Source organism: Gobio gobio, assembly GCF_949357685.1.
Source record: "Gobio gobio genome assembly, chromosome: 1".
NCBI lineage: Eukaryota > Metazoa > Chordata > Actinopteri > Cypriniformes > Gobionidae > Gobio > Gobio gobio.
In genome coordinates this window covers 26,229,735-26,257,529 of record NC_137097.1, presented here as the reverse complement: position 1 = coordinate 26,257,529, position 27,795 = coordinate 26,229,735, and the positions used below count along the sequence as shown (strand labels likewise).

The window sequence follows — 27,795 nt, the reverse complement described above, 5'->3', positions numbered from 1 at the left end:
TTGATATTTGATCTCAATTTAAACAAAAACACATGCAATTCCCATAAAACTAATTAATTTTTTCAAATTAAAATCAAAAAACTACATTTAAATTATTTAAACGAGCACAAATCAATTATGCTTAATTTAATCGGGCCATAATAATTTTTTTCAGTGTACATATATATAATGTGTGTGTGTGTGTGTGTGTGTGTGTGTGAGTGAGAGAGAACGGTAAAATAGGACAACTTGCGCTTGTAATTTCAAAGTGAAGGCTTAGAATAGACCCTATACTTTAAAGCGCTCCTTTTTTCCCCTTTTTGGACAACCAACCAATCACAGTCTTCAAAAGACTGTGTCATACGTAGCAACGGGTATTTTCCTTGCTCAGAGTTGCTCTTAGATCGGTCCCGAATAGCTCTTAAGCTAAGACTCCTACGTAAAAGTTTTTAAGCTAAATTAGGAGTTTTCTGAGAGGACTCTTAGAATCTTTATGAATACGGGCCCAGGTTATTAGTCTATTTCTAGTCGGAGTGACTGTCACTCATGTCAGAAAGTTAGTAACTTTAGTAAATTATGGATCAGCGCTGACTGGAGATGCGAACCGTTTAGAATGATTCAGTCCGATTTGGTGAACTGGTTCGGTTCACTAAAAAGAACCGGTTCAAAAGAAAGATCGTTCGCGAACCGGACATCACTAATGTACCAGAGACTGAGCTCAGCGATCGCTAACAAAGTTATTTATAGTAACTACTGAGTTATGAGAGCGCCGTCAGTCAGCGCGAGTTTATTGTGTTTGTATTTGAGAGTTCTGAATAAACACGAGTCCCAGTCACACAGAGTCCATCTTCATCATTATTACCAACTTTGTAACACAGGCAATGTACCATTACAGCGAGATGAACGAGTTACGAGTTAGTGTTGATAATAGCATTATTTTTAGATATGTTCCTATCATATGAAAGGCGTCAGTGACGCGCATTGAGTACACAGCGCAAACAAAGATACAACAGCAGTAATCGAATGTAATCCAGTTTATTGTGGGGCTAGCTGGCTAGCCCGTATACCCTCACGCTTACCCCCCTTCTGCTTAATCTCGCGCCGAGTTTGGTGCCTCCGCTGTGGGCCAGATGCAGTACTGGGGGTCGGGATGTTGAAGGCCGACCGGCCAGTGCAGCCCGATCTTCGGCGTGTGTGAGGGTTATCTCTAAAGAGATGTGAGTCTGCTGATGTTGAGCAGTAACTCATGACTATGCACATTGTAGAACAGATAGACGCGACGAGGACGTACAAAAACACTGACTCACAAGATAGAAAACACGAAAACACCGTTCTGTCGGGAGAGAGAGAAGCCGCAGTGTGTGCACGAATAATAAATAATTAGCTACACATAAGAAATCAGTGATCACAGATCAGAAGGAACTGAAAAAAGACTTCTGTTTTCATTTGTACATCCAAACACTGAGAAACTGCCAGCGTTCACTCGTTCACAAGCAATGATCTCTCGAACGCTTGCATGGGCGTGCCAGATTCTCTGGGCGGAGGAAAGGGAGGTAACCGTTCCTGCTTGGACGTCAAACCAGGAGACTTCAGGATTGGCTCGTCTGGCTTGTCATTTTCTCAAAGGCAGAGAAAGACAGCCAGAACTCGGGTTTACACCGATCAACATTTCTATCCACTTGGGGACAATATTCAGGCTAGGGGAACTCATATTAATGTTGAAAAACCTCATAAAATGAAAATTTCATGCCATGGGACCTTTAAAGTGTAATTTATTCCTGTGATCAAAGCTGAATTTATCATCATTACTCCAGTCTTCAGTGTCACATGATCCTTCACAAATCATTCTAATATGCAGAATTGCTGATCAAATAAAGAAAAGTGAAGTGATGAAAAGTGTTTATCATCAATGTTAAAAACAGTTATGCTGCTTCATATTTTTGTGGAAAGTTATAATTTTTTTATGAATAGAAAGGTCAAGAACAGCATTTATTTGAGATATAATTATGTTGTAAAATATAAATGTCTTTACTGACACTTGAACAATTGAACATACTGATACTTTTGAACAATTGAACATTAGACAGGACAAAATAATTATATTTCTTACAACAAAAAAAACCCCACTTGAACAGTACATGGGCAAATGTAACATTTCAGTGTACTTAAAAATAAGATAAAAGCAGTTAGTTTGATAGATGCATTTGATATAGTACATATTTAAAGCTATCCTTTAAAACTAGAATGTTTAATTTTTTTTAAGCAGTATTTTTGTAAGGAACACACAGGGAGAAAATTAAACAAAAAAAAAACCTAACAGAAAAGAGACACGTATGTTTTAAAAAATATAAAAAACTTTCATATAAACATCTTTAAATATCACATACATTAAAAATCAAAATATTGTCCTTTTTGTTTTACAATTTGTATGTGCTGTATTGTTAAAAGTTTAACTTAACAATTTTAACTTCGTTGCAACTTTCCACCGGTTTCACAGACTAGACTTAAGCTAGTCTCAGACTAAAATGTTTCGGCTGATTTAACTGAAAGTAACTTGCACTGACATGTCTTAAAATATGCCATTGTTTTGTCTCAAAATGCACATCAGTATTTTTCTTTTTCTCAGGCATGTTTAAAAAAGTTACTTAAATGTCCTAATTAAACTAAGGCCTAATTCTGGCTTAATCTAAGCCCTGTCTGTGAAACCGAGGCTTTATTAAATAAAAAAGATAAGCATGTTTATATGGAGGACTAGGTGGCACTTAAAATAAACAAATCAATTTATACAATATAAAAATGTAAACTGCATTACAAATTGACTAATATTTTCAAAAACTGAGATAAATACTATAATTATTTAAATGCTAAAAATTTGCCGATTACATTTGTCAATCAAGTTCAAAACTATCATTGGACAGTTGATTACACAGAAATAGCCCCTGAACATGACATTCCTACACGTCAGTTTTTTCAGCAATTGGATTCTTCTTCATTTGCAGCAGCTGTATCCCTCCGGTACCAGACGCAGTCCCTGCTTCTTACTGAACTGCTCCAGTGCTTTACTGACTAGATCAGAGGTGATCCCTTCATGAACCAACACACAGTGAACTCCTGAAAGAGCGGGAAACAGCTGCTGATTCAACCGAACGAACAGTTTCCAACTTTCATCACACAGTTTCAGCAGATCTCTGAAGCACAATAAAGAATAAGCCGAGACCTACCCAGTCTGCCAATCTCCATGATGTTCCAATCCTCATCATCAAAGAACATCATGTCAGAAAACTGGACGCCACTGTCAGCTTTCAACCTGGAGACAGAACAACAGTCGTCAGATGGTCTATGGTAGAGACACACACACACACACACACACACACACACACACACACACACACACACACACACACACACACACACACACACACACACACACACACACACACACAGGTTCTTTCTGGTTCTTGAATCTGATTGGCTGAGAGCCATGCAATATTCCCCCAGTTTCAGCACTGGAACCATTTCACCACTTGTATCACTCCGCTTGCGACGACTGCGAATCGCTCCATTGAATGTCTATTCGCATCTTTGCATTGACTTAAAGGGGTGGTAAACCACGATTTCACTATCCTAACTTTAGATAGCGTGTAATGTTGCTGCTTGAGCATAAACAACATCTGCAAAGTTACAACGTTCAAAGTTTAAAGCAAAGGGAGATATTTGCTTTTAAAGAAATCAGTTTCTAAGGACTACAGCAAACGGCCAGCAGGCGACTACAGACATTCCTCCAGGGTTGGTGACATCAACAGGCTCAATATTTACATAAACCCCTCCTCCGAGAATATTCAATAAGGGGGGGTGAGGCCATTTTGTATCGCGGCGCTGTTGTGGTATAGTTAGGCTGGAGTGTTGTTGCCGCGATGCCAAGGAAACGCTGTTATTTTCATCCGGATTGCAGGTCTGGGGTACTTGCTTTGTTCAGCCTTCCTTGTGGGACGGGGGTGCGTTGCAGAGCGTTTAACACACAGCATGTTATATGCACATGTGTGTTTGAGACGGAGGGGAACAGGCGCGCACGGGGCTCCCGCAGCACATCTCAAGGAGGAAAACTTCCACAAACTTTGCGAGTTCAATGCCGGATTTGAACAACGTCAGCTGCGTGAGACAAACACTGCCAGTGCGTGGATGCACGAAGCGCGCGCGCTGCACATTTCACGGAGGACAACTTCCACCATTTTCGCGAGTTCAATTCAGGATATGCACAACGGCTTGTCCTGAAAGCTGGATTTACAAACAGAAGCTGTTTACGGGCCACCACCTGTAATTCTGATTTATTTTTCATCGATGTGTTTTCCTGTAATAGGAATAGCAAGGAAGTAAACAGATGACAATGCTGTTCTGCAAACCAGTCTGTTAAATGCTCATTCATACTTAACGTTATCCGACGAACACCTAACGTTACAAACACTAACGTTAAAATCTCAACAGCGAACTTGGCATTAGTGTAAATGATTCTTTGATTAGAGCTTTTATGTATTGTTTATCTACAGGCTTGCTAAACATGGTTCTGTGTGTGATTTGGCTAACTTACTAGTAAAGCCAGTGCTTAGTGTTCGTTTTGGGTTAGTTCTTGTGACAGATATTTGGCTATAATCGTTCTAAAAATACAAAAGTAACAGTGCCATTCATTAGCGATCACTATAGACCCGCAGTCTTTACTCTTGAGGAATGAACAGGTTCTGCTCGATCATCTTCACTAAAATGTTCTGGGTCTGATTCGGGCTCATATGGTTTTATTGACGCCATTGTTTCTAATACTGACCAAAGCACAGTCTACCGGTAAAGGTAAGGGGCGTGACGTTTCCGACAAACGTGCACTAGGCGGTTAGCGAATCACAACACACTGGGCCAGCTAACCAATCTGAGCCCATTGCGTATTTTTGAGGGACTGGCTTCATACAACCCGGAAAGCATCAGACCGTTTTACAAGGAGGGACAGAGCAGTGTAGAATAAAGGTCAAATATATGAAAAATAATGATTTTTTTTTTTAAAAACAAAGCATGAACACATGTTACAGTGCACCCCACAAACACAATCAAGCCTTCAAAAGAATGTGTTTTACCACCCCTTTAACATGTACTTCACTTGCACGAAACGCTTCCTTCACGTCTGGTGTGAACGCACCATTAAACCTCAAATATGTGACTCATATCTTATGGTTATGATTATGATTATGATTCGTGCGAGTGATTTACATGTTAAGTCAATGCAGAGATGCGAAATGGCATTCGGCGGCACGATTCGCGCGATTGAGGCGGCGCGAAGGACGCGAATTGAGCGTTTTGAACGCGAGAATCGCGTGAATCACTCAAGTTGAAAAATCTGAACTTTGGCGGATATTTCGCGCCGCGTTAACCAATCAGGAGCTTGCTCTAGTAGTGACAACAATGAGGAGAAAATCTGTATATTAATATCTGGTTCAGACAATGATTATCACTGTGATAACATTAAATGACATGAAACACAACCCAGTCTCTTTTTGTTAAATGCAAGTTTATGTATGATCAATAATACAAAAGTATAAGTAATGTATAACAAGCTATACATGAAATAAAGCAAACAATGCAGTCAAACATTCAAAGTCAGTGCTAGTAGGCTAACGTTACAACTGCAACGTACAGTTATAGCCTAAAAATATAAAGTAATGAAACTTATCTTTGCCCTCAGCCTAAACGATTTGCCAGGGAACAAATTATAGATCCATGAGAGCAAAGATCGGCCGTTACAAGACGAATTATAGCTCGAGACACACCACAGAGACAGAGCCAGCGGGAGACGGCAGAAGGACTGGCCGAGGAAAGGTTGCCCTCGCCGGCTTTGACGAGCGCTGACCGCCGCTGTCTGCTGGAGTTCACAACTCCGAACACGGCAGATAAAATGTTCAAATAGGCACTGTTTATATAAATAAACCACAGATTTGAGCTTTAAACAACTACATTATCGACTGAAAAAGTCTTAAACCTACGTTTTGTCACACATTAACAGTAGATATTAACAAAAAAAAGACATGTAAACACAGCCCATGTCAGCCATTTCTCAACGAGACGAGCTGCTGGCGGAAGCCCCGCCCATGACGCGAATTCGCGTCTGTTGTGCAGTGAATGTCACGCGCGATTTGCGCGAATTTCACGCGAGTAAACTCAAAATGTACACGCGTCCACCTTCGCGCGAATTATTCGCGCAAAACGCGTCCGATGTGAACGCCACATTAGAATTATAGAATTAGAATGAGTAATGGAGGCTAGGGCTCAACTGTTTAACTGTCAACTAGAGATTTGAATCCGTGGCGGAAGGAAGTAGTTTGTGCACAAAAGAGGGATTTTTAAAGACGCTCCATTGTTGTTTCTTATTTATTTACTGAAGTGTGCTGTTGAACTGTTGTACAAGCGCAGTATCACACTCGTAGAGTATATACTATACCTGATATACCATTCTATGGGATGAAATTAGACTCCTTATCCATGAACTTGATACATTTTGCAGATGTTTTACTATCCACAACAAATAGACTGCAAAACAAAACAAAAATAATGAAAAACTTCGATTTTGTATTAAAGGTGCACTATGTAAAACATTTTCAGTAAAATATCCAAAAACCACTAGGCCAGTGTTATATATTTTGTTCAGTTTAGTATTTACAATATCCCAAATGTTTCCAACTATTTGTAAATCGTGAGAAATTGCTATTTTAACCAAGGAACCGGGACGTGTGAGGGAGTCGCCTGTCGATGGCATCATATCTGCATTACCCATCTGCGGTTTCGCAGTTTTATTCTGCAGAAGCGCTTTACTCTGACTGCAGTGTGAACAAGTGTCAGTAGGGATGGGGCCGATCCGATCCAGTATCGGTATCGGGACCGATACCAGCGTAATTCACGTATCGGGTTTTCCCGATCCAACCTGCAGAAAAACTCGATATCTATGAGCCATGTCTGCGCTGTAACGTTGTCTGCTGAAATGACTCCAAACGTGATTCCCGCCGGCTTGTCTGCTAGCTGGCTGCAAACTGGAATGGATTTCCTGAACGGAGGCGCGGCTCAATGAGACAGAGTTATGAGACACGCCCCACTCAGGAAATCCATTCTACAGTTTGCTGCCAGATAGCAGGATAGCATTGAGCAGCATTATGGCTAGCCAACATGTCAGCTGTGTGGAAATACTTCACACTGGAAACACAGCAGAGCAAGACAATGTTTGCAAAACCGTAATTCAGAGAGGTGGAAGCTCCCTCGCGTCATACAACACAATGAACGCAATCAAACATTTAAAAAAGCAGACAAGTTCAGATAAGACTAGGGTGACATTTAAGAGATAATAATCAGGGCTTGACATTAACAATTGCCATCTGCATGTGTATTTCGGCTGTGGCGTGTAACACTCACACTAGCCACTTTGAACTGATGGTCTTCTCAAAAGCCATCTGTTGTAATCGCGTTGCGCATTATAACCAATCACACGTGTTTCTATTGAGTTTATGAATATAATAATCAGAGGTGTTCAGATTAGCAGAGTTTTGTTCAGAGCACGCGCGGCTCTCACTCACTGAAATCTACACTCAAAGCAGAGATAAACTTGCGATGTACGCAGGAGATTCATTCATCATACAGTGACTGACAGTTTTTGTTCCATTTCAGCACCGAAAATAGTTTCAAACAAACACAGCAGAACCATAGCGCATTTCGTATGACTGGCATAAAGTTGGCTTGACGTTCGCGAATCTAGGGACCGTCTCTAAAGTTACATAAAACATTGGTATACACGTTTCTAATTTAAATGGCATTTGGAGAGAATGACTTAGTCATAAAACTGACTGTAAAGTGTTCATCTAGGTGTCAGGTATGAAGCACACCTTTTGGATTTTTGATATTTAATCAAACTGTCAAATCATATGAAAATATATGCTTTATTTCACTAGGATATATGTCATAGCTGATAGAACACTGATGAGAATATATTTACAGAGATAATATTAGAGATTTATGCATTATGCGTTGCCATTGACGACGGCCATTATAAGGATCCCACAGAATCTAGCTTAAAAAAGTGCAGAGCTGCTTGATTTATTTGTTGATTTTCAAATATAAAACTTGTTGAAATGTTTTAAGTGTGTGCATCTGTTCTTTTTGAACACTTACATCTTATTTGACCAAAACCGTGATAACATTGATAACCGTGATAATTTGGGTCACTATTATCGTGATGTGAAAATTTCCATACCATTTCATCCCTATTACATGCATATCATTCTTGCCTGTTGAGAGGAGTTTATTTCAGCATCATTTAAAATCAACAATAATGATAATAATAATAATAATATTAAAGCAAACACAGCTCTGGTATCGGAATCGGCCGATATCCAAATTCAGGTATCGGGATCGGATCGGAAGTGATAAAATGTGGATCGTGCATCCCTAAGTGTCATAGCAGCCCCCGAGAGAACGCACCGAGTACCGTCATAACTTCATTTTCAACACACTCAGATGTGTCTAATATGATAAACAGAGCTGCGATATCTCATACTCATGACCGGAAAAGTGGAAATGGCGCCGCGACTGTGGCATAATAAAAGTCCCCCTGCTCACAAGGCGTGTGTTGCGTTCATCTTATTAACAATCCAGCAGCCTTGCTCAGCTCCACAACACTTTTTTTTTTTATAGGCAACCTCTAGCGTCAGAATTTGTGTCTATCAAAAGTGGTCCAAGGAAGGAACAGTGGTGAACCGGCAACAGGGTCAAGGGCGGCCAAGGCTCATTGATGCATGTGGGGAGCGAAGGCCGGTCCGTGTGGTCTGATCAAACAGACGAGCTACTGGAGTTCAAATTGCTCAAGAAGTTAATGCTGGCAAGAATTGCTTTGCAAAGATGCAAAGACAGACGCATTCACTATTATGTCACGAATGTCACATTAATGACACTAAACTGGTCAAAAAGTTTGAAACAATTAAGAATGTTTAATGTTTTTGAAAGTCTCTTCTGCTCACCAAGGCTGCATTTATTTGATCAAACATATAGTTAAAACAGTAATATTGTGAAATATTATGATAATTTAAAAGAACTGTTTTCTATGTAAATATATTTTTAAATGTAATTTATTACATTTATTGACTGATGTCAAAGCATTCTCAGTGTCACATGATCCTTCAGAAATCATTCTAATATGATGATTTGCTGCTAATGAAACATTTCTGATTATCAATGTTGGAAAAATGTTGTTCACTGATGAACAAAAACTTCAAAAGAATGTATTTTTTTACATAAAAGCGAGTGACCAGTGGTGTTTATAAATGTAACCCCGCAGGTCCTACTTGCCCCACTCTGTGTGGGCCTCAAACCTGAGCCTGCGGCACAGGAGGTAGGCGCTCTAACAAGAAGGTGTGCTAGCATCAGTCGCTAGAATGCCTCTTGAGTGAGAACTACTAGTTGGCCTCCATTACATTTATATATATATATATATATATATATATATATATATATATATATATATATATATATATATATATATATATATATATATATATATATATATATATATATATATATATATATATATATATATATATATACACATACATACAGTGAGGAAAATAAGTATTTGAACATCCTGCTATTTTGCAAGTTCTCCCACTTAGAAATCATGGAGGGGTCTGAAATTGTCATCGTAGGTGCATGTCCACTGTGAGAGACATAATCAAAAAAAAAAAATCCAGAATTCTTTAACTATTTATTTGTATGATACAGCTGCAAATAAGTATTTGAACACCTGTCTATCAGCTAGAATTCTGACCCTCAAAGACCTGTTAGTCTGCCTTTAAAATGTCCACCTCCACATTTATTATCCTAAATTAGATGCACCTGTTTGAGGTAGTTAGCTGCATAAAGACACCTGTCCACCCCATACAATCAGTTAGAATCCAACTACTAACATGGCCAAGACCAAAGACACTAGAGACAAAATTGTACACCTCCACAAGGCTGGAAAGGGCTACGGGGAAATTGCCAAGCAGCTTGGTGAAAAAAGGTCCACTGTTGGAGCAATCATTAGAAAATGGAAGAAGCTAAACATGACTGTCAATCTCCCTCGGACTGGGGCTCCATGCAAGATCTCACCTCGTGGGGTCTCAATGATCCTAAGAAAGGTGAGAAATCAGCCCAGAACTACACGGGAGGAGCTGGTCAATGACCTGAAAAGAGCCGGGACCACCGTTTCCAAGGTTACTGTTGGTAATACACTAAGACGTCATGGTTTGAAATCATGCATGGCACGGAAGGTTCCCCTGCTTAAACCAGCACATGTCCAGGACCGTCTTAAGTGTGCCAAAGACCATTTGGATGATCCAGAGGGGTCATGGGAGAAAGTCATGTGGTCAGATGAGACCAAAATAGAACCTTTTGGTCATAATTCCACTAAACGTGATTGGAGGAAGAAGAATGATGAGTACCATCCCAAGAAAACCATCCCTACTGTGAAGCATGGGGGTGGTAGCATCATGCTCTGGGGGTGTTTTTCTGCACATGGGACAGGGCGACTGCACTGTATTAAGGAGAGGATGACCGGGGCCATGTATTGTGAGATTTTGGGGAACAACCTCCTTCCCTCAGTTAGAGCATTGAAGATGGGTCGAGGCTGGGTCTTCCAACATGACAATGACCCGAAGCACACAGCCAGGATAACCCAGGAGTGGCTCTGTAAGAAGCATATCAAGGTTCTGGCGTGGCCTAGCCAGTCTCCAGACCTAAACCCAATAGAGAATCTTTGGAGGGAGCTCAAACTCCGTGTTTCTCAGCGACAGGCCAGAAACCTGACTGATCTAGAGAAGATTTGGTGGAGGAGTGGGCCAAAATCCCTCCTGCAGTGTGTGCAAACCTGGTGAAAAACTACAGGAAACGTTTGACCTCTGTAATTGCAAACAAACAATTTTACAAATAAATAGTTAAAAAAATCATACATTGGGATTTCTGGATTTTTTTTTTTAGATTATGTCTCTCACAGTGGACGTGTACCTACGATGACAATTTCAGACCCCTCCATGATTTCTAAGTTGGAGAACTTGCAAAATAGCAGGGTGTTCAAATACTTATTTTCCTCACTGTATATATATATATATATATATATATATATATATATATATATATATATATATATACACACACACACACTGTATATGACAAATACATTTTTATATATTCTGAAGAAAATGTGAGTGATGCCACAAAAGGCGTTATTATGGGGTTACTCGTGTTCTGATTGTTTTTCAGCATTGCTATGTGGTTGCTAGTGTATTCTGGGTGGTTGCCAGGACAGAGTCCTGCACGGGTCTGATTTTGTAAACCCGCACCCGCAGTGCTTAAAACCACATCCGACCAGTTTTCCGACAGCAGCACTAATTCAAATCCGCACCCGACCCGCTTAAAATAGAACCGACACCCGACCCGCACCAGAAATAAAATCAGTTAAGCATTACATTATAGACACACTTACAAAAATGTTTATTGCCAGCATACAAAAGTTATTACACGACCATTAACCCAAGGACAACTTCAGCCGAAGCTGTCAAAAGGCTACATCATGAAGAACATGGTTATGTGTCCTTATCATCTCTATGAGGCACCTTTAGTTCTGTCCTTGTTTGAAAAATACTGTTCGATAGAACTGCTTGTGCTTGGTTTGTTACCACAGTTATCTACGTGCTTCCACAGCGACGAATGGAACGAAGTTCCACATTTGCGGCTATCCAATATACAATCTTTTCTTCAACTCACGCGGGTGCGGTTGTGATTCTCCAGGGAGGGGGCACGCGTGCCGCATGGGCACAAATAAACTGATATGGATTTGAAATTATTTTATCAATTTGAAATACAGACAAGGCATATTTTTGTACATGTGTTGCTAAAAAAAATGCACACATCTACAATATACATGCATATATATATATATATATATATATATAAGGCATGTGCAGAGGGGGGGGGGGGGGGGGGCTTTGGGTGCTCGAGCCCCTGCCCTTTTTCAAAATGAATCAAAAGTGCCCCTATCAGACAAATATCAATGATAATATCGTGGTCAATAAAACTAAATAAATGTGATTATTATAACATGACAATGTTTACAATAGTAACGAACGGCTCAAAAGTCGGACAATTTCTGTTGAGCGCGTTGCTATGGGTTGCATGCGTTTTGATTGACTGCTGATTTTCCACAGTTCGGAAACGGCTCTCGAGCCAAATATGGTCTTTTCAGAGAGTGTGTGGCCTCGCGGGAAAAAAGTAAACCAATTTTTTTTTTTTTTCATCCATAATCAGAGCTAATGTGTTGATTTAATTACAAATCTATATATTATATATTTTAAAGTATTACACAATTCACCAATGCCCGTTTGTCATGTATATACACCAACCAATCGTGATCTGGCAAAGCAAGTTCAAATTCCATTGGGCGATGTGAATCAGTAATTTTCTGTTCTTATTCATAAATCGGTTGAAAATTACATGGACAGACGAACTAACGTTTGTGGAACGATTTCCTGCGGTTTGTCTCATTTTATAAATTGCATCACTGACCAAATGGATTTTAACTGACAACAAACAAAACCATGCAGTAGCAGCAAAAGTCGCATTAATGGTAAGTGTTAAATTCACTTGTATTTATGTATATTGATACACCGTTTACTATTTCATGAAACTTTCAAAGTTAACAAAACCCAAGTGCCACCGGCTCCTACAGGCCTATTATGTGAAGTGTAGGCTGGCGAAATGGTTACGTGAAAGGACTTTATTCGCTATATTACCATTTTTGAATATTATGCAGCATTATGAAAGAACTCTCTTATGTTCATCAAGCCTGCATTGATAAAAAACAGCAATATTGTGAAATATTATTAAAATAATGGTTTTCTATTTTAAAATAATTTCAAATATAATTTATTCCTGTGATCACAGCTGGATTTTCGGCATCATTACTCCACTCTTCAGCGTCACATGATCATTCAGAAATCATTCTAATATGATGATTTAATGTCAATGATGGAAACTGTGATACTCTTTTCAAGATTCTTTGATTAATAAAAAGTTAAAAAGAATATAATGTAATAATACTTCACAATATTAGGCTACTGTTTTTTCTGTATTTTTGATTAAATAAATGCAGGCTTGATGAGCATTATATATATATATATATATATATATATATATATATATATATATATATATATATATATATATATATATATATATATATATATATATATATATATATATATATATATATATATATATATATATATATATATATATAACTTTAGTTTTTTTTGCCCCTTTTTTACATTTGAGCCCCTGCCCATGAAGCACTCTCTGCACGGCGCTTATCGTTTGCATGTGACTGTTTTAAACCCGTGTTTCTCCCTTGTCCGACCCGACCCACACCCGTATCCGACACAGTTAGGATGTTTTTCATTCGTTTCAGTAATAATCGCGGGTACCCGCACCCGTGCAGGGCTCTGTGCCAGGGGATTGATTATTGGCCAAATTCAAAAGTGTCCATCCTATACCTTTTAAAGTGAGTGATCTTTGACCCAGGGTAGATCTCTTTGAAGCAGATGTATTGGTTTAAATTATAGAGTGACAACAGCTGATTGGCTCCTTCTGCATCAGTGGATCTTTGAGAAAAAGAGAAAGACCACAGCTTTGATATGTATATGTATGTATATATATAGATCAGATTATATTTTTCTGTCTCTGTAAGTCTTACCGTGATGCAATGCCGATCTTGAATCCTTGAATATGGAGTGAGCTCAGGATCTTTTCAGTATCTTGGCAAATGGGAACTTCTGCAAATTGTGAATCCCGCACTGTTCCGCTGGAGACGAGTCAGTGTGTCAGCAAAGAAACAACAGCACAAATAACTGGGTAAACAAACATCTTTAAATCAAAGAGCAAACAATGAATGAACACTTTAGCTGAAGAAAACCAACCTGTCATCCATGTGAAAAGGTGGAGCAACGTGAGCATCAGAATATAATGGCCAGAGGGTGAAATCTGAAACACGAAGGGGAAAAAAGGAAAAAATAAATTTAAATTAAATTTAAAAAAAATACACACACACACCAGTTCTTTCTGGTTCTGGAATCTGATTGGCTGAGAGCCTTTTCCAGCCATGTGATATTTTAAATATAGTATATTTAAAAAAATACTGTTGTTGTGTCACAGAATGTAGTTTTAAAGTCCCAGTGAACCAGAAGTTGCAACTGATTTTAGTTCATTGCTGTGACCTATTTCCAAGTGAAACAGAATATTGAATAGAGGGCAGGGTTTTACTTCAGCATTGATTTCATGAGGACTGTAAGAGTTTTTAGGCAAGAATGTAGTCATTTAGACCAGGGGTTTTCAAACTTTATGCCAAGGACCCCCAAATATGATGAACCTTTATGAGGGACCCCCTTCCTAAAATCCATCTATTTTTATGTACGAAAAACTGTTAGATAAATAGTAAGTGTGACATTATAAATGCAACATATTGTTTCCCAACTTAAATTGGCTATTAATGTTGGATGTATAAACCTGAAGAAGAACATTTTCAATTAAAATGTATTTGTATAAGCAACTTTCACAATACATGTATGTAAGAAGCGTCCGTACTGCGTTAAGAATACTGCCTGACAACCCCAGTGAGCAACATAAAGTGGACTATAGTGAGAAAAACACACTAAAGATACAAAACAAACATATATAATTCTGGAATGTATATGGCAACAAAGGAGAGAAACATTTAGAAATTAAACAGTTAGAATATTGAGTAGGCTTTATCCATTTTTGCATTTTACCCCAATTTGAAAACCCCTGATTTATACCTCAAATATGTGACTCATATGTAAACATAGCTCCTGTTTTACAATGTGTGTAAAAGCTTTCGCAGATGTGAGCACCAGCCCATCAGCGGGCGTTCATGTACCCTAGGGCCTAGACTGTAGGGGTGTCAAAATTAATAGTTTCTTCGATGCCTTGTGATGCAGACGGGGACGATTCGGAATCGGTTCAGTAATAGACCATAACCGATAATAATGTACTGATGCTTTTCTCCCGTCATTTGTCACGTACGTGCGTTGTCGCGGTAGCATAGGCAGAGGGAGGCGAGACATGAGTGTGAGTAATTAAAAATGCTCTAACTACTTTAAAAGCCAGCATCTGGGCACATTTCGGCTTTTATGGACAACCTGGTAAGCACGACCTGGAGAAGACACGCGCTGTGTGTAAATCTTGTCATGCATAAATAAAATGTGCATGGGGTAATAATACCACTAACTTGAGAAACCACGTCAGCCGTTTTCATCGTGAGCTGTTAATGCCTGTTAGTGCCAAGGTGGACCCAGCTCAGCCAAAAATGGATCAAATTATATCAACGTTAGATAACTGATCTGTAAAAGTGACTAGGTGTAAACAGGCCCTTTAAGAACTCTATCTGATTTATCAAAACGATTTAATTTACATTTGGTCACATAAATGTACAGTACATGTATTCTTTATTTAGGCGTATGCAATCGTAGTATCAATTATTAAAACCATTGTATCCACGTTGTCATTGTTGCCGCTCACAAAACATGAGTCATTTTAATGTTCAGTTCTAAGCTACGAGCTCTTATAAGTATCTTTGAATGCTTTAATTAATATCCTTATAGTTCGGAAAGTTTATTCTTTGTGGCCAGAAGGATAACCTTCCCGAAGATTTGGTAGAAAGAATAAACTTTGTGAGAGTTGACAAAAGATTGAGAACGCTTCGAAGCTTGATGATGCCGTGTTTTGAAATCGTCATCACTATACAAGTCGTTATTTAGGGTTTTTTGCGCACAAAAACTATTCTCGCCGATTCATAAAGTTATTGTAGAACCACTGTAGTGAGATGGACTTTGTAACGATGTCTTTAGTATCTTTTAAGGGTCTTGAGAGTAAACCGTGCCATTGAGCCAATGGAGGCCTTTCAGAGCCATCAGATTTACACTAAAATATCTTCATTTGTGTTCCGAAGATCAACGGAGGTCTTACGGGTGTCCAACGACATGAGGGTAAGTAATTAATGACAGAATTTTCATTTTTGGGTGAACTAACCCTTTAAATATTCAAGCGCTCATAGACGAGAAAGTGTCTCTCAGTGTGATACTCGCGAAGCGCAGCAACAGCACACATAAGCACGGCCACGCGTCTCACAGCACGCGAATATTCACACAAAATTATATCAAAATGCCTGTCTTGTTGAGTATAATCGTAAACATAGTCAGTTATGTCGTTGGCACTTACATGAACATATGTAAACATGAAATTTGCCAGTCACCGCCAGCATTTATGGTCATTTCACAAGTTTCATGGCCCACAGAATATCTTGTATGAATATCTAAACATGCAATATATCAAAAGAAAGAACAGACCCTCTGTTTTATTCTAGCTTCATACATAATTTTTTTAATCAACACTTGAAAGTTGCAAGTTTATGAAAAAGCAACATTTTGAGCATAATGCTGAGAAAATCACGGTTTTGTAAACAACTACATCCGAACGAGGAATGATGATCAAAACAGATGGAGTAGATAGAGTCCATCAAACACCCCAAAGCTTCACAGTCCTAGAGCTCGCCCTGGGTTGACATTTCATTCAATAATATTAGGCAGTTGTGATTTATATGCTGTTTAATGTTCATGTTATTTTACATATGCATCTGCTTACATATATCGCACGTTGCTGCTTCTTCGTCTGTGTTTTGATCAGGAGATTCTGTTCTCGTCCAGGAGATGCGCTACAGCGCCCCCTACCGTATAACAGTGAAAACATGGAAAGCCTGAAAATATCGTCATTGGCTATATAAATATTGACATAACAAAAGACAAAAAAAAAAAAAATTCACTCACTGCTCTTAACTGAATAACTTTTAATAAGGGTTAATCTATATTTATATGCAGTGACATAATTTTATGCAGACTATGCAGTGATATTTTACATTTGATTACTATTTTTGTACCTGACAATCTAGTTTAAACCTACATGAAAATAACTGTTTATTTCATTTGTATGTTTGTTCTGCAGTATTTATTTGCGCTTTTGCTCGTTACTTGATTATTTGTTCTTATTTTATAACTGACTGTCTTTAACATAATTTTTTTTAATACAAGTTAGGATAATAGTTTTTAGAGTCATAACCTTATTTATTAAGGTTACATGGCTCAAAAACAACAAAAACAATACTAGGCCTATTTTATTTTATTTATCACTTTATTTGTGGTGGGGCCAGTGAAAATTTTGGCAGTGCAAGTAAAAATTTGAACCCCTGAAAAAAATCCTTAGCATTGAGCCCTGAAACATTCCAAAAAAAAACATGGATTTGCGAGCTCCATGTAGTAAATTTAGCGGTAAAAATGTCGTAGAGAAATGGAGAAAGGTGCTGGCTTCTTAAAAGCAACAAAATATGGAGAAACAACTCAAGCAAAGCCAACCTCTTTTGTGTTGTAAATAGTTGTGTGATGAATAAATAAATGTTTATATTTATTTACCCAATTTACCGCCTAGTGTGCGCCGCGTCTATGACAACACCACGTATCCGTAACACTCCCACTCCACGACACTAGTAGTTTCGGGAGGTCTACCACCCCCCCTGAAAAAAATCCAAGGGGAAACACTGGGCTTTAACATGTCATATAGCCCATAACGCTCTCACACGCTCTCAATGTTTCAACAACCAGATGCATTTAGACTTTAGCTTTCAATATAATGCGGCCCGACCACCTCCAGAAGTAGCTTTTAGTATTTTCTATTTGTTCTAAATTCTCCTGTTGTCTTCTGTGCCCAGACTTCAGTTTTGTTTGATATATTCAAGAAGCGTGTTTTCTTTGAGCAGGTAAAATTAAAGGTTCAGTTCATATAATTGACTAACAAAATTGTATGCATGAGGATGCAGTGCATCGTCAATGCATTGTGATATCGGATTGAACCGAATCTATGGCATGATAATCATAATCATAATCGAACCGAACCGTGAGACCAGTGTAGGTTCACACCCTTATCGGACAGTCCTTTGGGAATTTGCCACTGGCTCTTAAAGGGCATATTGCAGGTTAAAAAAAATTCTAAATGAATATATAACCTGTATGAAAATACCATATGAAAAGGTAATGCAGGATTTAAAATGTTTTAAAAAGACATAAGAGCACAAATTTAGTAGATAAAGAGGCCGTTTCGTTGGCCGCTTGTAAAAACTGCCTTTTTTTCAACATTGCGTCATATTACGTCACGAGAGGGAGTCGCTTGCCCAGCTCTGCGTTGGCTCAGTGCAGAATAGGTTGGTATTCAGTTGGAGTCTGTGTATTTTCTGTAGATTTCTATTCCAATGTATCATTGTCATGGTAAATTATTGTGTCCAGCCTGTCAGGACATCGAGTCCAAAGGTTTCCTATAAAAAAAAAAAGTTGAGGAAACCTGGAAGGTGGCGTTTTGTGCAGGTGAAGAGACGGGACTTCACTTCTGCATCTGCTTCGAAACACACGGTGGTGTGTGTAGGTGTTGCATTCACTTTAGACAGGAGGATTATCATCGCAGCGATATGATGTGTTTAACATGATAATACTCATGTAAAGGATCATATTAAATTAATAAACATCCACACTTGATGCTTCTTTGCCGTTGTTTTTACGTGAATCAATTTGAAAATTGATGAATACACAGTATGTACATTAACACAAATGCATAGTCTCACACTTTTCAAAAAAATTTGAATTATGTGCTGGTAATGTAAATATTTTATTCATGCTGTATGTACATTCAAGTTCACTCAAATACATACTCATAACGTCATATACATCCTCACAGTCTCACACTATCTGTGAATCGACACAAAATAAAACCATAACACAGAATTAATGAATAAAGGATAACATGAAACGCATACAATCACACTATACTGTCTGTGGTTCGGTCGTCGGCATGGCGGTCACGGATCCGTCAGAGATTCAGCTTGTAGAAACACTACACACTAGGGATGGGCGGATCAATCCTAGAGTATTGATACTTCCTATACTGGCATTGTATCGAAAGTATCGATTCTCACATTGAAATATCGATTCTACCAGGGATTTATTTTAAACAAGTGATTTTAGAATATGTTTATAATAGTAGTAGGCCGTATAGTATATACATTTACTTAAATGTGAACGTCAATGGGAACTATTTCTTCTTCCTTATCATGTATTCATGTCAGCGGCACAGCGGTAAGCGCCACAATCTCTCAGCACAGAATCGAGTGCATTGCTGCGGTTATGACTTGACTTATTCCACTCCAGTTAACAACGATGAAGTTTCATGTGACATCTTTCAACAAACAAGTCGCCATTGTGGCAATACCACAAACATGACAAAGCATCTAAAAGTTAAACACCCTAAAGAGCATGTAGTAATACAGCTGAGCCGAGCAGAGAAGGTAAAACAGTCACGACCCTCATGATAGGTACCAAGTGATGATTACATAAATTTAATTATTTGACTAAAATAGTCTAGTCACGTTTATTTATATATGCTTTAGACCTATACAATACAGATTGTTTCAGATATGAAGATTAAATACAATATTTCATGAAGAATATACTGATTATAATAACTTACTGGACATTTTAATTTAAACAGTAGGATTTTACATTTTTTTCATTAGCCCATATCTTTTCATATTAGACTACTTTTTGTTTATTTACTTTTAAAATTTGTTTATTAAATAAATTATAGTTTAACCTGGGAAAGAACATTTTCATCATGCTCTTGTTCCATCACAAAAACCTTTTTGGGGAAAAATATGTAGAAACATTATTTTACAATCATTGAAACTGGTTTGTGTGACGTTATATTTTTGTTATATAAATTGTTAAATGTTTATTTGATTAATAATGTTCAGTCATTTTAAATAAATGTAACAAAAAAGGAGTAATGTCTATTGCTGTTTATTTAATATGAATTACGATGGCTTTCAAAATGCATTATAAAATCATTCAAATTAAAATATTTGAAGTATCAAAATCGTCGATACTGATCTTGAAAGCACTTGGTATCGGATCGAAAAGAAAATGATTGGTATCACCCATCCTGGCTGCGTGGCATGCCCGTTTTTATTTCGGTTCTCATGTTAACAGGTTAGAGCTTGTACACTGCCTGGGTGACGCACGCGGCTCGAGTCCCGCTGAAAACGCGTGCATGCTAGAAATAGAATCGACGCCTATTTTTGGAAGCTTTTCCAGGCAAAATAGAATATAGGAAAAAAAATGTATATGTCATTTTGACACGAATACATATGAATAAATTACATTTTGATGTTTGAAAGTCTCTAGGTTTTAACATAAATGCAGATATAATTGTAATTAAAAAATCATAATTATCCCTATTGCCTGATACATGATAATAATCTGTACAGTATTGTAATCTGAGCATAGTGTACATGTATCGTTAGCTAGCGTTATCTATAAGCTAACACTGGTCTCTCACCGACACCTGCCCTGTTCTTCAGTGTTTCTCATCACACAAATACTCAATCAGTCTCCTCTAATCGTTGCTCTGTCTAATACTGGTCTGTCCCTAATTGTGTGTCATAACTGTATTGCTTTGGTCCACCATATGAGTATTAATAAACATTTATAATTTCCCCAGCATCCGAACTGTCATTGCGATCCATTGTTTTCCTATCACTCTCGTTATGTTACTTCCGGTTTTGGCATTTTTAGATGCGGAAGTAAAATTCTCACAAAAACGACTCCAAAAGCCTTAATAGTGCATTTTAAAGTATATTTTAAAGAAAATCTAGTTCCTATATTATTTTTCTATACATTGACTCACTGGGGTCTCTAACCTGCAATATGCCCCTTAAGCAGGGTTTTTCCTGGGTCAAAAATGGTCTTCGGTGGTGGCTGACAGACATGGTCATCCACACATACACAGTAAAAAGTACCCTACCCACGTGATCTGCGATCGCAATACTGACAATAAATTTAAAATAAATTCAAAGAAACAGTTTGTAATTTTTGCTTATCTTATTTCGATACCTTGATTTTTGTTTCTTTTGTTCCTCATTTTTACACTATTTACAAATAATTGTTTTGGTATATAACCATATCAATATTAAAAAATAGTATTAAAAAAATAACAAATAGCCTAATTTTCTGCCATATACAATTTCTTAAAATTATCAGCTAGCTAATAACTTTGTTCTGGTTTCACCTCACTCCAGTCTAAACTAAATGATTTTAGGCTATCTATTTACTACACATTGTAAACAGAAATAAGCTGAAAGACTGTGGATAATTCAAACTAATTCTTACTATCCACTCTTGCTAAATTGGGTGAGCACACTTGTGTTCACATTTCAGATGTTCTGAGTAAATTATTAAACTGATTCGTTAGTTCAGTGTTGGACAGTTCAGTTGTTCTAACCAGTCGTTAAAATGATTCGGTTCAAAGGAGTCAGGTCGCGAATCGGACACCAGCAGACGCTTTGTGTGTGAATCCCGTCTGTTAGAACATCGCGAAAGATTTGTCAACACACAGAAAACACTTCATAATTGGATAGGATTTGTTTCCCGTTTATTGAAAGTATGGTTTATGTCAGCTGGTCGGTGAAGAGTTAGCGTTTTTTGAGCGCAATTCACATCCAGCGGTAGTTCAAGGAAAAAAATGTCCGAATCCACCACGTGCAACATGGATTCGGTCTTCCGACCTTTTGATTAACGTGATATGTGATATATTAGAATGCTAAAACGGTGCTTATTTTGAAGACCGAGAGCGTGCGCGCGGGGTAGGGCTCTCCGCTCGTTCTCTCTGCGTCCGCGCGGGGTAACGTTAGGGCTCTCCGCTCGTTCTCTCTGCGTCCGCGCGGGGTAACGTTAGGGCTCTCCGCTCGTTCTCTCTGCGTCCGCGCGGGGTAACGTTAGGGCTCTCCGCTCGTTCTCTCTGCGTCCGCGCGGGGTAACGTTAGGGCTCTCCGCTCGTTCTCTCTGCGTCCGCGCGGGGTAACGTTAGGGCTCTCCGCTCGTTCTCTCTGCGTCCGCGCGGGGTAACGTTAGGGCTCTCCGCTCGTTCTCTCTGCGTCCGCGCGGGGTAACGTTAGGGCTCTCCGCTCGTTCTCTCTGTCATCAGTTAACATGCGCCGATCACAAGCGCAGTAGATCTACATAAATCACAATAACTGATCAAATAAGGCTTTGGCGGGGCAAAAATTTGTTTTGGCGGCCGCCAAAAAATTTTCAATGTAGGAAAAACCCTGTTAAGTAGATAGTGGTTAAACATGAGATGTAAGTGAACGCAAGCAGAACTGCCAGGAACAAATACGTGAAAAATTAAGGAGCTACCAGCACATTCCTGGACAGAATATATATATATATATATATATTTTAAATGATTATCTGCCGTAATTCCTTGCAATGCCTCCCCCTACTTATAATACAAAGATATAGATTGACGAAAGGGGACTAAATAATTATCTTTTGGTGTTAATTTACAAAGAGATGAAAAATATAATAAAAAAAGTATAGTATAATTAATGTGGGGTATATCAAATGGGCAATCTTTGGTCTTATTAATCTATAACATATTCCAGAACAAATGGATTTTAGGGTTAGGGAAAATTAGGTCTCGTAACTTTATTTGTAGGCTACATTTAACTTAAATTCTGTTCTAGAGCTCTGCTGTTGTACGTTTGACTGAATTGTTTGCTTGTGTTTATTTCCTATCGTCTTTAATATAGAAGAGGCATAGGCGTAATTTACGGGTGGGACATGTCCCCACCACTTTTTGCCAGGCTCGATATTGTCCCCACCACTTTTTAAAAGTAATTGAAAAATAGATTGCGGAAGGTGTGTATTAAAGCAAAAGCACGATCTACAAATCGTCATTCTTCATAATCTAATTAATTCATTTAACACATTTTTCCGCTTTTTTTTTTCCATTACAGATTTGCGCAAAACTTTTGCGATATTGCCTTATAGTCGATAAAAAAAATATAGCGAAATGACGGCGTTTCCATTAACTGATGTTATACGACTAAAACAATTTATTTCCTCTCGTGTTAAGTCATTCCAAAAATGATGCTACGTAGGTTGTTAGGTTTATGTATATCCCAGCCACCGCACGCCATTATTTTTAATGGAAGGAGACGTGCGTGTTATCCAAGCACTGATGGCAAGGAAAGCCCCTTATACTTGAGCGGCACATATGAAGTGTTTCTGGGTGTTTCTCTCTCTTATCTGCTTCAAGGTCTTTATAAATTGTGGCATTTTATATTCTATTGTTTTTTTATGAGTTTAATAAAGAACTCTGTCTCGTCTTCTGTCCAAACATACCAATAAAGAATGATCAACTTTTACATACGCAAGTTATTCTGACGCATTGCTGCCAGTCTGCCACATACAGAGACGAGCAAAATGTTTGAATTTGCATGGTGGTAACTCAAAGTTTTTTTTTTTTACCACTTCGTTATTTTGGCTTGGAATTTCGTTTGTTGGAAATATAAACTGAATTTAGAAATGCTTTTGAAACGAAAAACTTTGTGTTTAATAAACAAAATATATTTTTGAAATTAAGACCGTGTTTGGGGTGGAGTGTAAAATAATCTGTTCCCTGAGTCCACGGCCTTTGATGTTATTGTGAGTGTACACAAATAAAAGTAGACAGTTTACTGTTCATAATTATATCTGTATGCCTAAAAATGACGGAGTATTGAGAGTTGTTTCCGCTGTCATAAAGGAAAAAATCCATTAGAAGGCGCGGACGACTTTGTCAGACAGAGGGTTAAAGAAAACGTAGCCTATTTAGTTTAATGGTTAGGCTATGTTTAAATATTATTATTTTAATTTCATATGTTGATTATGACAAATGAGCAGCATGAGTAAGGCACATAATCAGATACGCATATGTCTGGGGACATGGATTTTGATCCCTTCATTGAATTTTGTTTTCTAGAAAGTCTTTCTTTAAAATTAATTTTGTTTTGCATAAATTGTATTTTAATTTTGATCAATATTTAATCACCTATTTGGCTGTATATTTAATAAATAAGAAGCAAACCAAGATCGTTGGGAATGGGTTGACGTGCGTATAACTGGGCTGTTTCCGCGGCCTTTGAGTAAGGCTGAAACTACAGCGTCTTTCTGTTTTAATACATTTCTTGAATATATGTCTTAATTAGGCCTACAGTAGGCCTATAGATAGTTATGATATGTGTGGCTGCACCGGGGCTGTCATTACTAGGTTAAAGTTACACCACTGTCCGGAGAAAATATATGTTGTTTAACGACATAAGATCTTGTTATTACGACATACTTGAGTGGAAAAAAATAATATGTAGGATATGTGGGAGCAATGCGTGACCGTACCAGGTGACCTGTAAATGCAAAAAAAACCATTTAACCCATCAAGTTTCCAGTTTTGCGAAAGTTTCCTTTTTTGAATTGCCTGAAAAACCACCTCATGCGAGCGTAAAAACTTTTTTGCGATATATGGGAGTTTTTGCGAAATGGACGCGTCTCCATTGGGCATATTTTCAATTCGCAATTTTAAGGGTAATGGAAACACGGCTACTCACACACAAGAATTGTGCTATTAATGAATACGCTGCAGCCTGCAGCTGAGCTGACTATGAAATGGTAAGTTCGCCATATTTATCTTGCGTATTTTGATTGATATTAGGCTAACGTTACCCTAGATGTGTTGTGAATGTTACGTTTTGCTTATTTAATGTTTATAGAATAATTTGTGAATGTGATGCATGTGTACATCCAAGTGAAAATTAAGTGCATTTCCAACTCTGAACTCAGTTCCCAAGTAAATTCGGTTATTAAATAAACACATAGCAAAACGAGTTCACGGTCGAGCTGTTATGACGCGACGCGTCTGCCTATCAAAGATTAAGTATGTCAGCGGTATGAGAACAAGAGACGTATCCAGCTGAACTACCCATTGCCAGAAGCGACAATCCCCTTGACTACTTACGCGCGAATGAAGGCCGCTTTCCATTGCTTGCGCGGATTGCACGCAGGTTATTTATCTGTCCCAAGCACCAGCATAAACAGTGCACAGAGAAGACTATTCAGTGCAGCATCTCATGTTCTTAATGAGAACCATTCTGTGATTTTTCTGTGCAGTTATTCAGATAATTGTGGATCTTTTTTTGCAAAACTGTTAAAAAAATATTTTATTTGATGGAACATAAAACTTGAAGAATAATATTATTTGGTATTTATATTTATTGTAAAAAAAATATTTTAGGTTTTGTTATATAACTTAATAAAAGTTTGATTATTTTATTGGTTTGTGATTTTTTTTAAATTTATTTCAGATCCATTAAATTCAAGCTATATATTAGTATACGTTTTTAAAAGAAGCCCCCCCCCCCCCCTGAAATAAATGCTGTTCTTTTTAACTTTTTAATTTATCAATTAATCCTGAAAAAGTATCACAGGTTATAAAAAAATATTCAGCAGCACAACTGTTTCCAACTTTGATAATAAGGATCGTGTGACACTGAAGACTGGAGTAATGATGCTGAAAATACAGCTTTGATCACAGGAATACATTACATTTGAAAGTATATTAAAATATAAAACGGCTCATTTAAATTGTAATAATATTTCACAATATTGATGTTTTTACTGTATTTTTGATCAAATAAATGCAGCCTTTGTGAGCAGAAGAGACTTCTTTCAAAAACCTTAAAAATAGTAATGTTTCCAAACTTTTGACTGGTAGTGTATATTATTAATATAACACAACACACAGATAAAAAAGACTATAGTTACTAGAGTTATTGATACAGCAGTAAAACTGTTATTTGGTATATATGTCCTTAAATGTCCTTAAAAATATTCTTCTACATTATGAAATATCACACAAGGAAGTGTATTTATCTTTTCATTTACTGAGGCTTATAAAACCAACCCGTTAGTCTTAAGTAAGAGGCTAAACATTAACTGTAGAAACTTACCGAGGTCGAACACTATTAATTTCGGTTTAGACATCTTTGATTTGCGACTGACACGTAGCTCAACCGAACTCAAATCACACATGGACAGAACACTTTCGTTTACCGGTAATGAGGAAGTAGCTTCATGACGTCATCGACGCGTAGGTTACGTACCTTTGATGTCTTTAACATAAACTGTCTTCTGTGACAATACTATTAAATATATTAACCGTATTTAAATTAAAAAAAAAAAAATCATATTGTATAATATAATATTAACTTTGTTATTAAGGTGTATTTATTTAATATTTACATATACATTTGGATTCTTAAAAAAAAAAAAAACTACAAAACACATACATTTGTTATTGTTTTTACAGAAGCAAAAAATAGGCATATTATGAATACCATAGTAATGTTTGCAAGAGACGCAAGAAAATATAAACAACACAAAATGCTGATTTACCTTCATCACATTCAAAGCTTTTTGTGCCAGGTCTCTCTCAGATGCTGTATATAAGTGGACTAATGTAGTGAAGAGTGAATGATGGTATAAGGGGGGGTTTTAGGTTCAGAGAAAAAACAGCAGCTACTACCAGGAAACGGCTGCCGTTAAAACCAGACGTCATCAACCAACAAATTATTTTCTCACTTTTCAACTTCATTTGCCTTTATAATGTTTTTTTTTTGTTTTTTTTTTGTAACAATATATGTGTAGTGAACAGAAATGTAAAGTTATGTTTTATTTGGATTATATACTGAAAGTAAACATTTAGCAAACAACTTTTAAAAAACATGAATTGCACTTGCTATTGTCTAAAGGTTTGGTGTTTGTTCTCAGAAAAAGACATTGGTGTGAAGACAAGTATCAAATCAAAGGAATTATTATTATTTATTTTTTTATTGAACAAATATGAAAGCAAATAGTTACAATTCAAAAAAAGAATTTAACAACAACAAAAAATTATAAACAGTAGATGGAGAGGTAGTAAAAAGGAAAAAACAACAAAAACAAACAAACAAACATTGAGCCAGGGGTGACATAACATTTTAAATAAAAATTAGTTCAAGAGAGCTAGACGGAGAAAAAAAATTACAATATTATACTTTGTGCACAGTATAGAGGACTTTAAAGCTTTGACATTGCTGGAAGAAGATAGTATCTAAATAAAATTTCAGATCTTTACAAAAATTTATAAAAACAGGGTTAACAGACAGAAATTTGCACTTGTGTATAAGAAAACTTGGCTAGAAAAATAAATATTATTAAAGAAATTACTTGTCATTAAGACTTTTGTCAGAGTTATAAAACCCAAATAGGAGATCCTTAAACTCCAAAGAAAAATTGTCTAAGAGAGAAACACGTACAAATCAAACAAAATAGTAGCTACATGAATACAATCCCAAGAAAGGTGAGGGACAAACTCATCTTCCACTCCACAAAAGGTACAAAGGTGATCTATCTCAGGAAACATTTTTTGATATAAAGATTGACAGGATAAAATCGGTGTAACAACCTCTTTAACCTTGTGTTAAGTGATTAAATATTTACATGGTAAAGACCACACTTTCTTCCAAGGAATATTATTAAAGCAATAAATCCAATAAGATATTACGGAATGGACCGTAATAACATCGCTCTGAAAGAGTTGTCTAATTTTTCTATTCTTGAGAGAGGGACTAGACAAAAAGCAAATCTTCCCAATCGCTGTCTCACAAGGATGTGCCCAAGATGTAGAAGAAGGCAAAGAATCAACAAATTTTTTTTATTGGGGATGGCATCCATCACTATGGGAACATCT

General features: G+C 37.4%; 1 protein-coding gene across 1 annotated transcript; it reads right to left on the bottom strand.

The window, feature by feature from the left end:
* Window positions 1-1,734: 1,734 nt before the first annotated feature.
* LOC307129561 (magnesium-dependent phosphatase 1-like) lies at window positions 1,735-26,112 on the bottom strand. The gene is made up of 6 exons (XM_079822096.1): window positions 26,015-26,112; window positions 14,001-14,064; window positions 13,778-13,885; window positions 13,578-13,685; window positions 3,201-3,286; window positions 1,735-3,090 (listed from the first exon to the last, which is right to left on the bottom strand). The coding sequence occupies exons 1-6, from the start codon at window positions 26,094-26,096 to the stop codon at window positions 2,969-2,971; spliced, it is 570 nt and encodes a 189-aa protein (XP_079678222.1). The 5' UTR covers window positions 26,097-26,112; the 3' UTR covers window positions 1,735-2,968.
* Window positions 26,113-27,795: the final 1,683 nt, after the last annotated feature.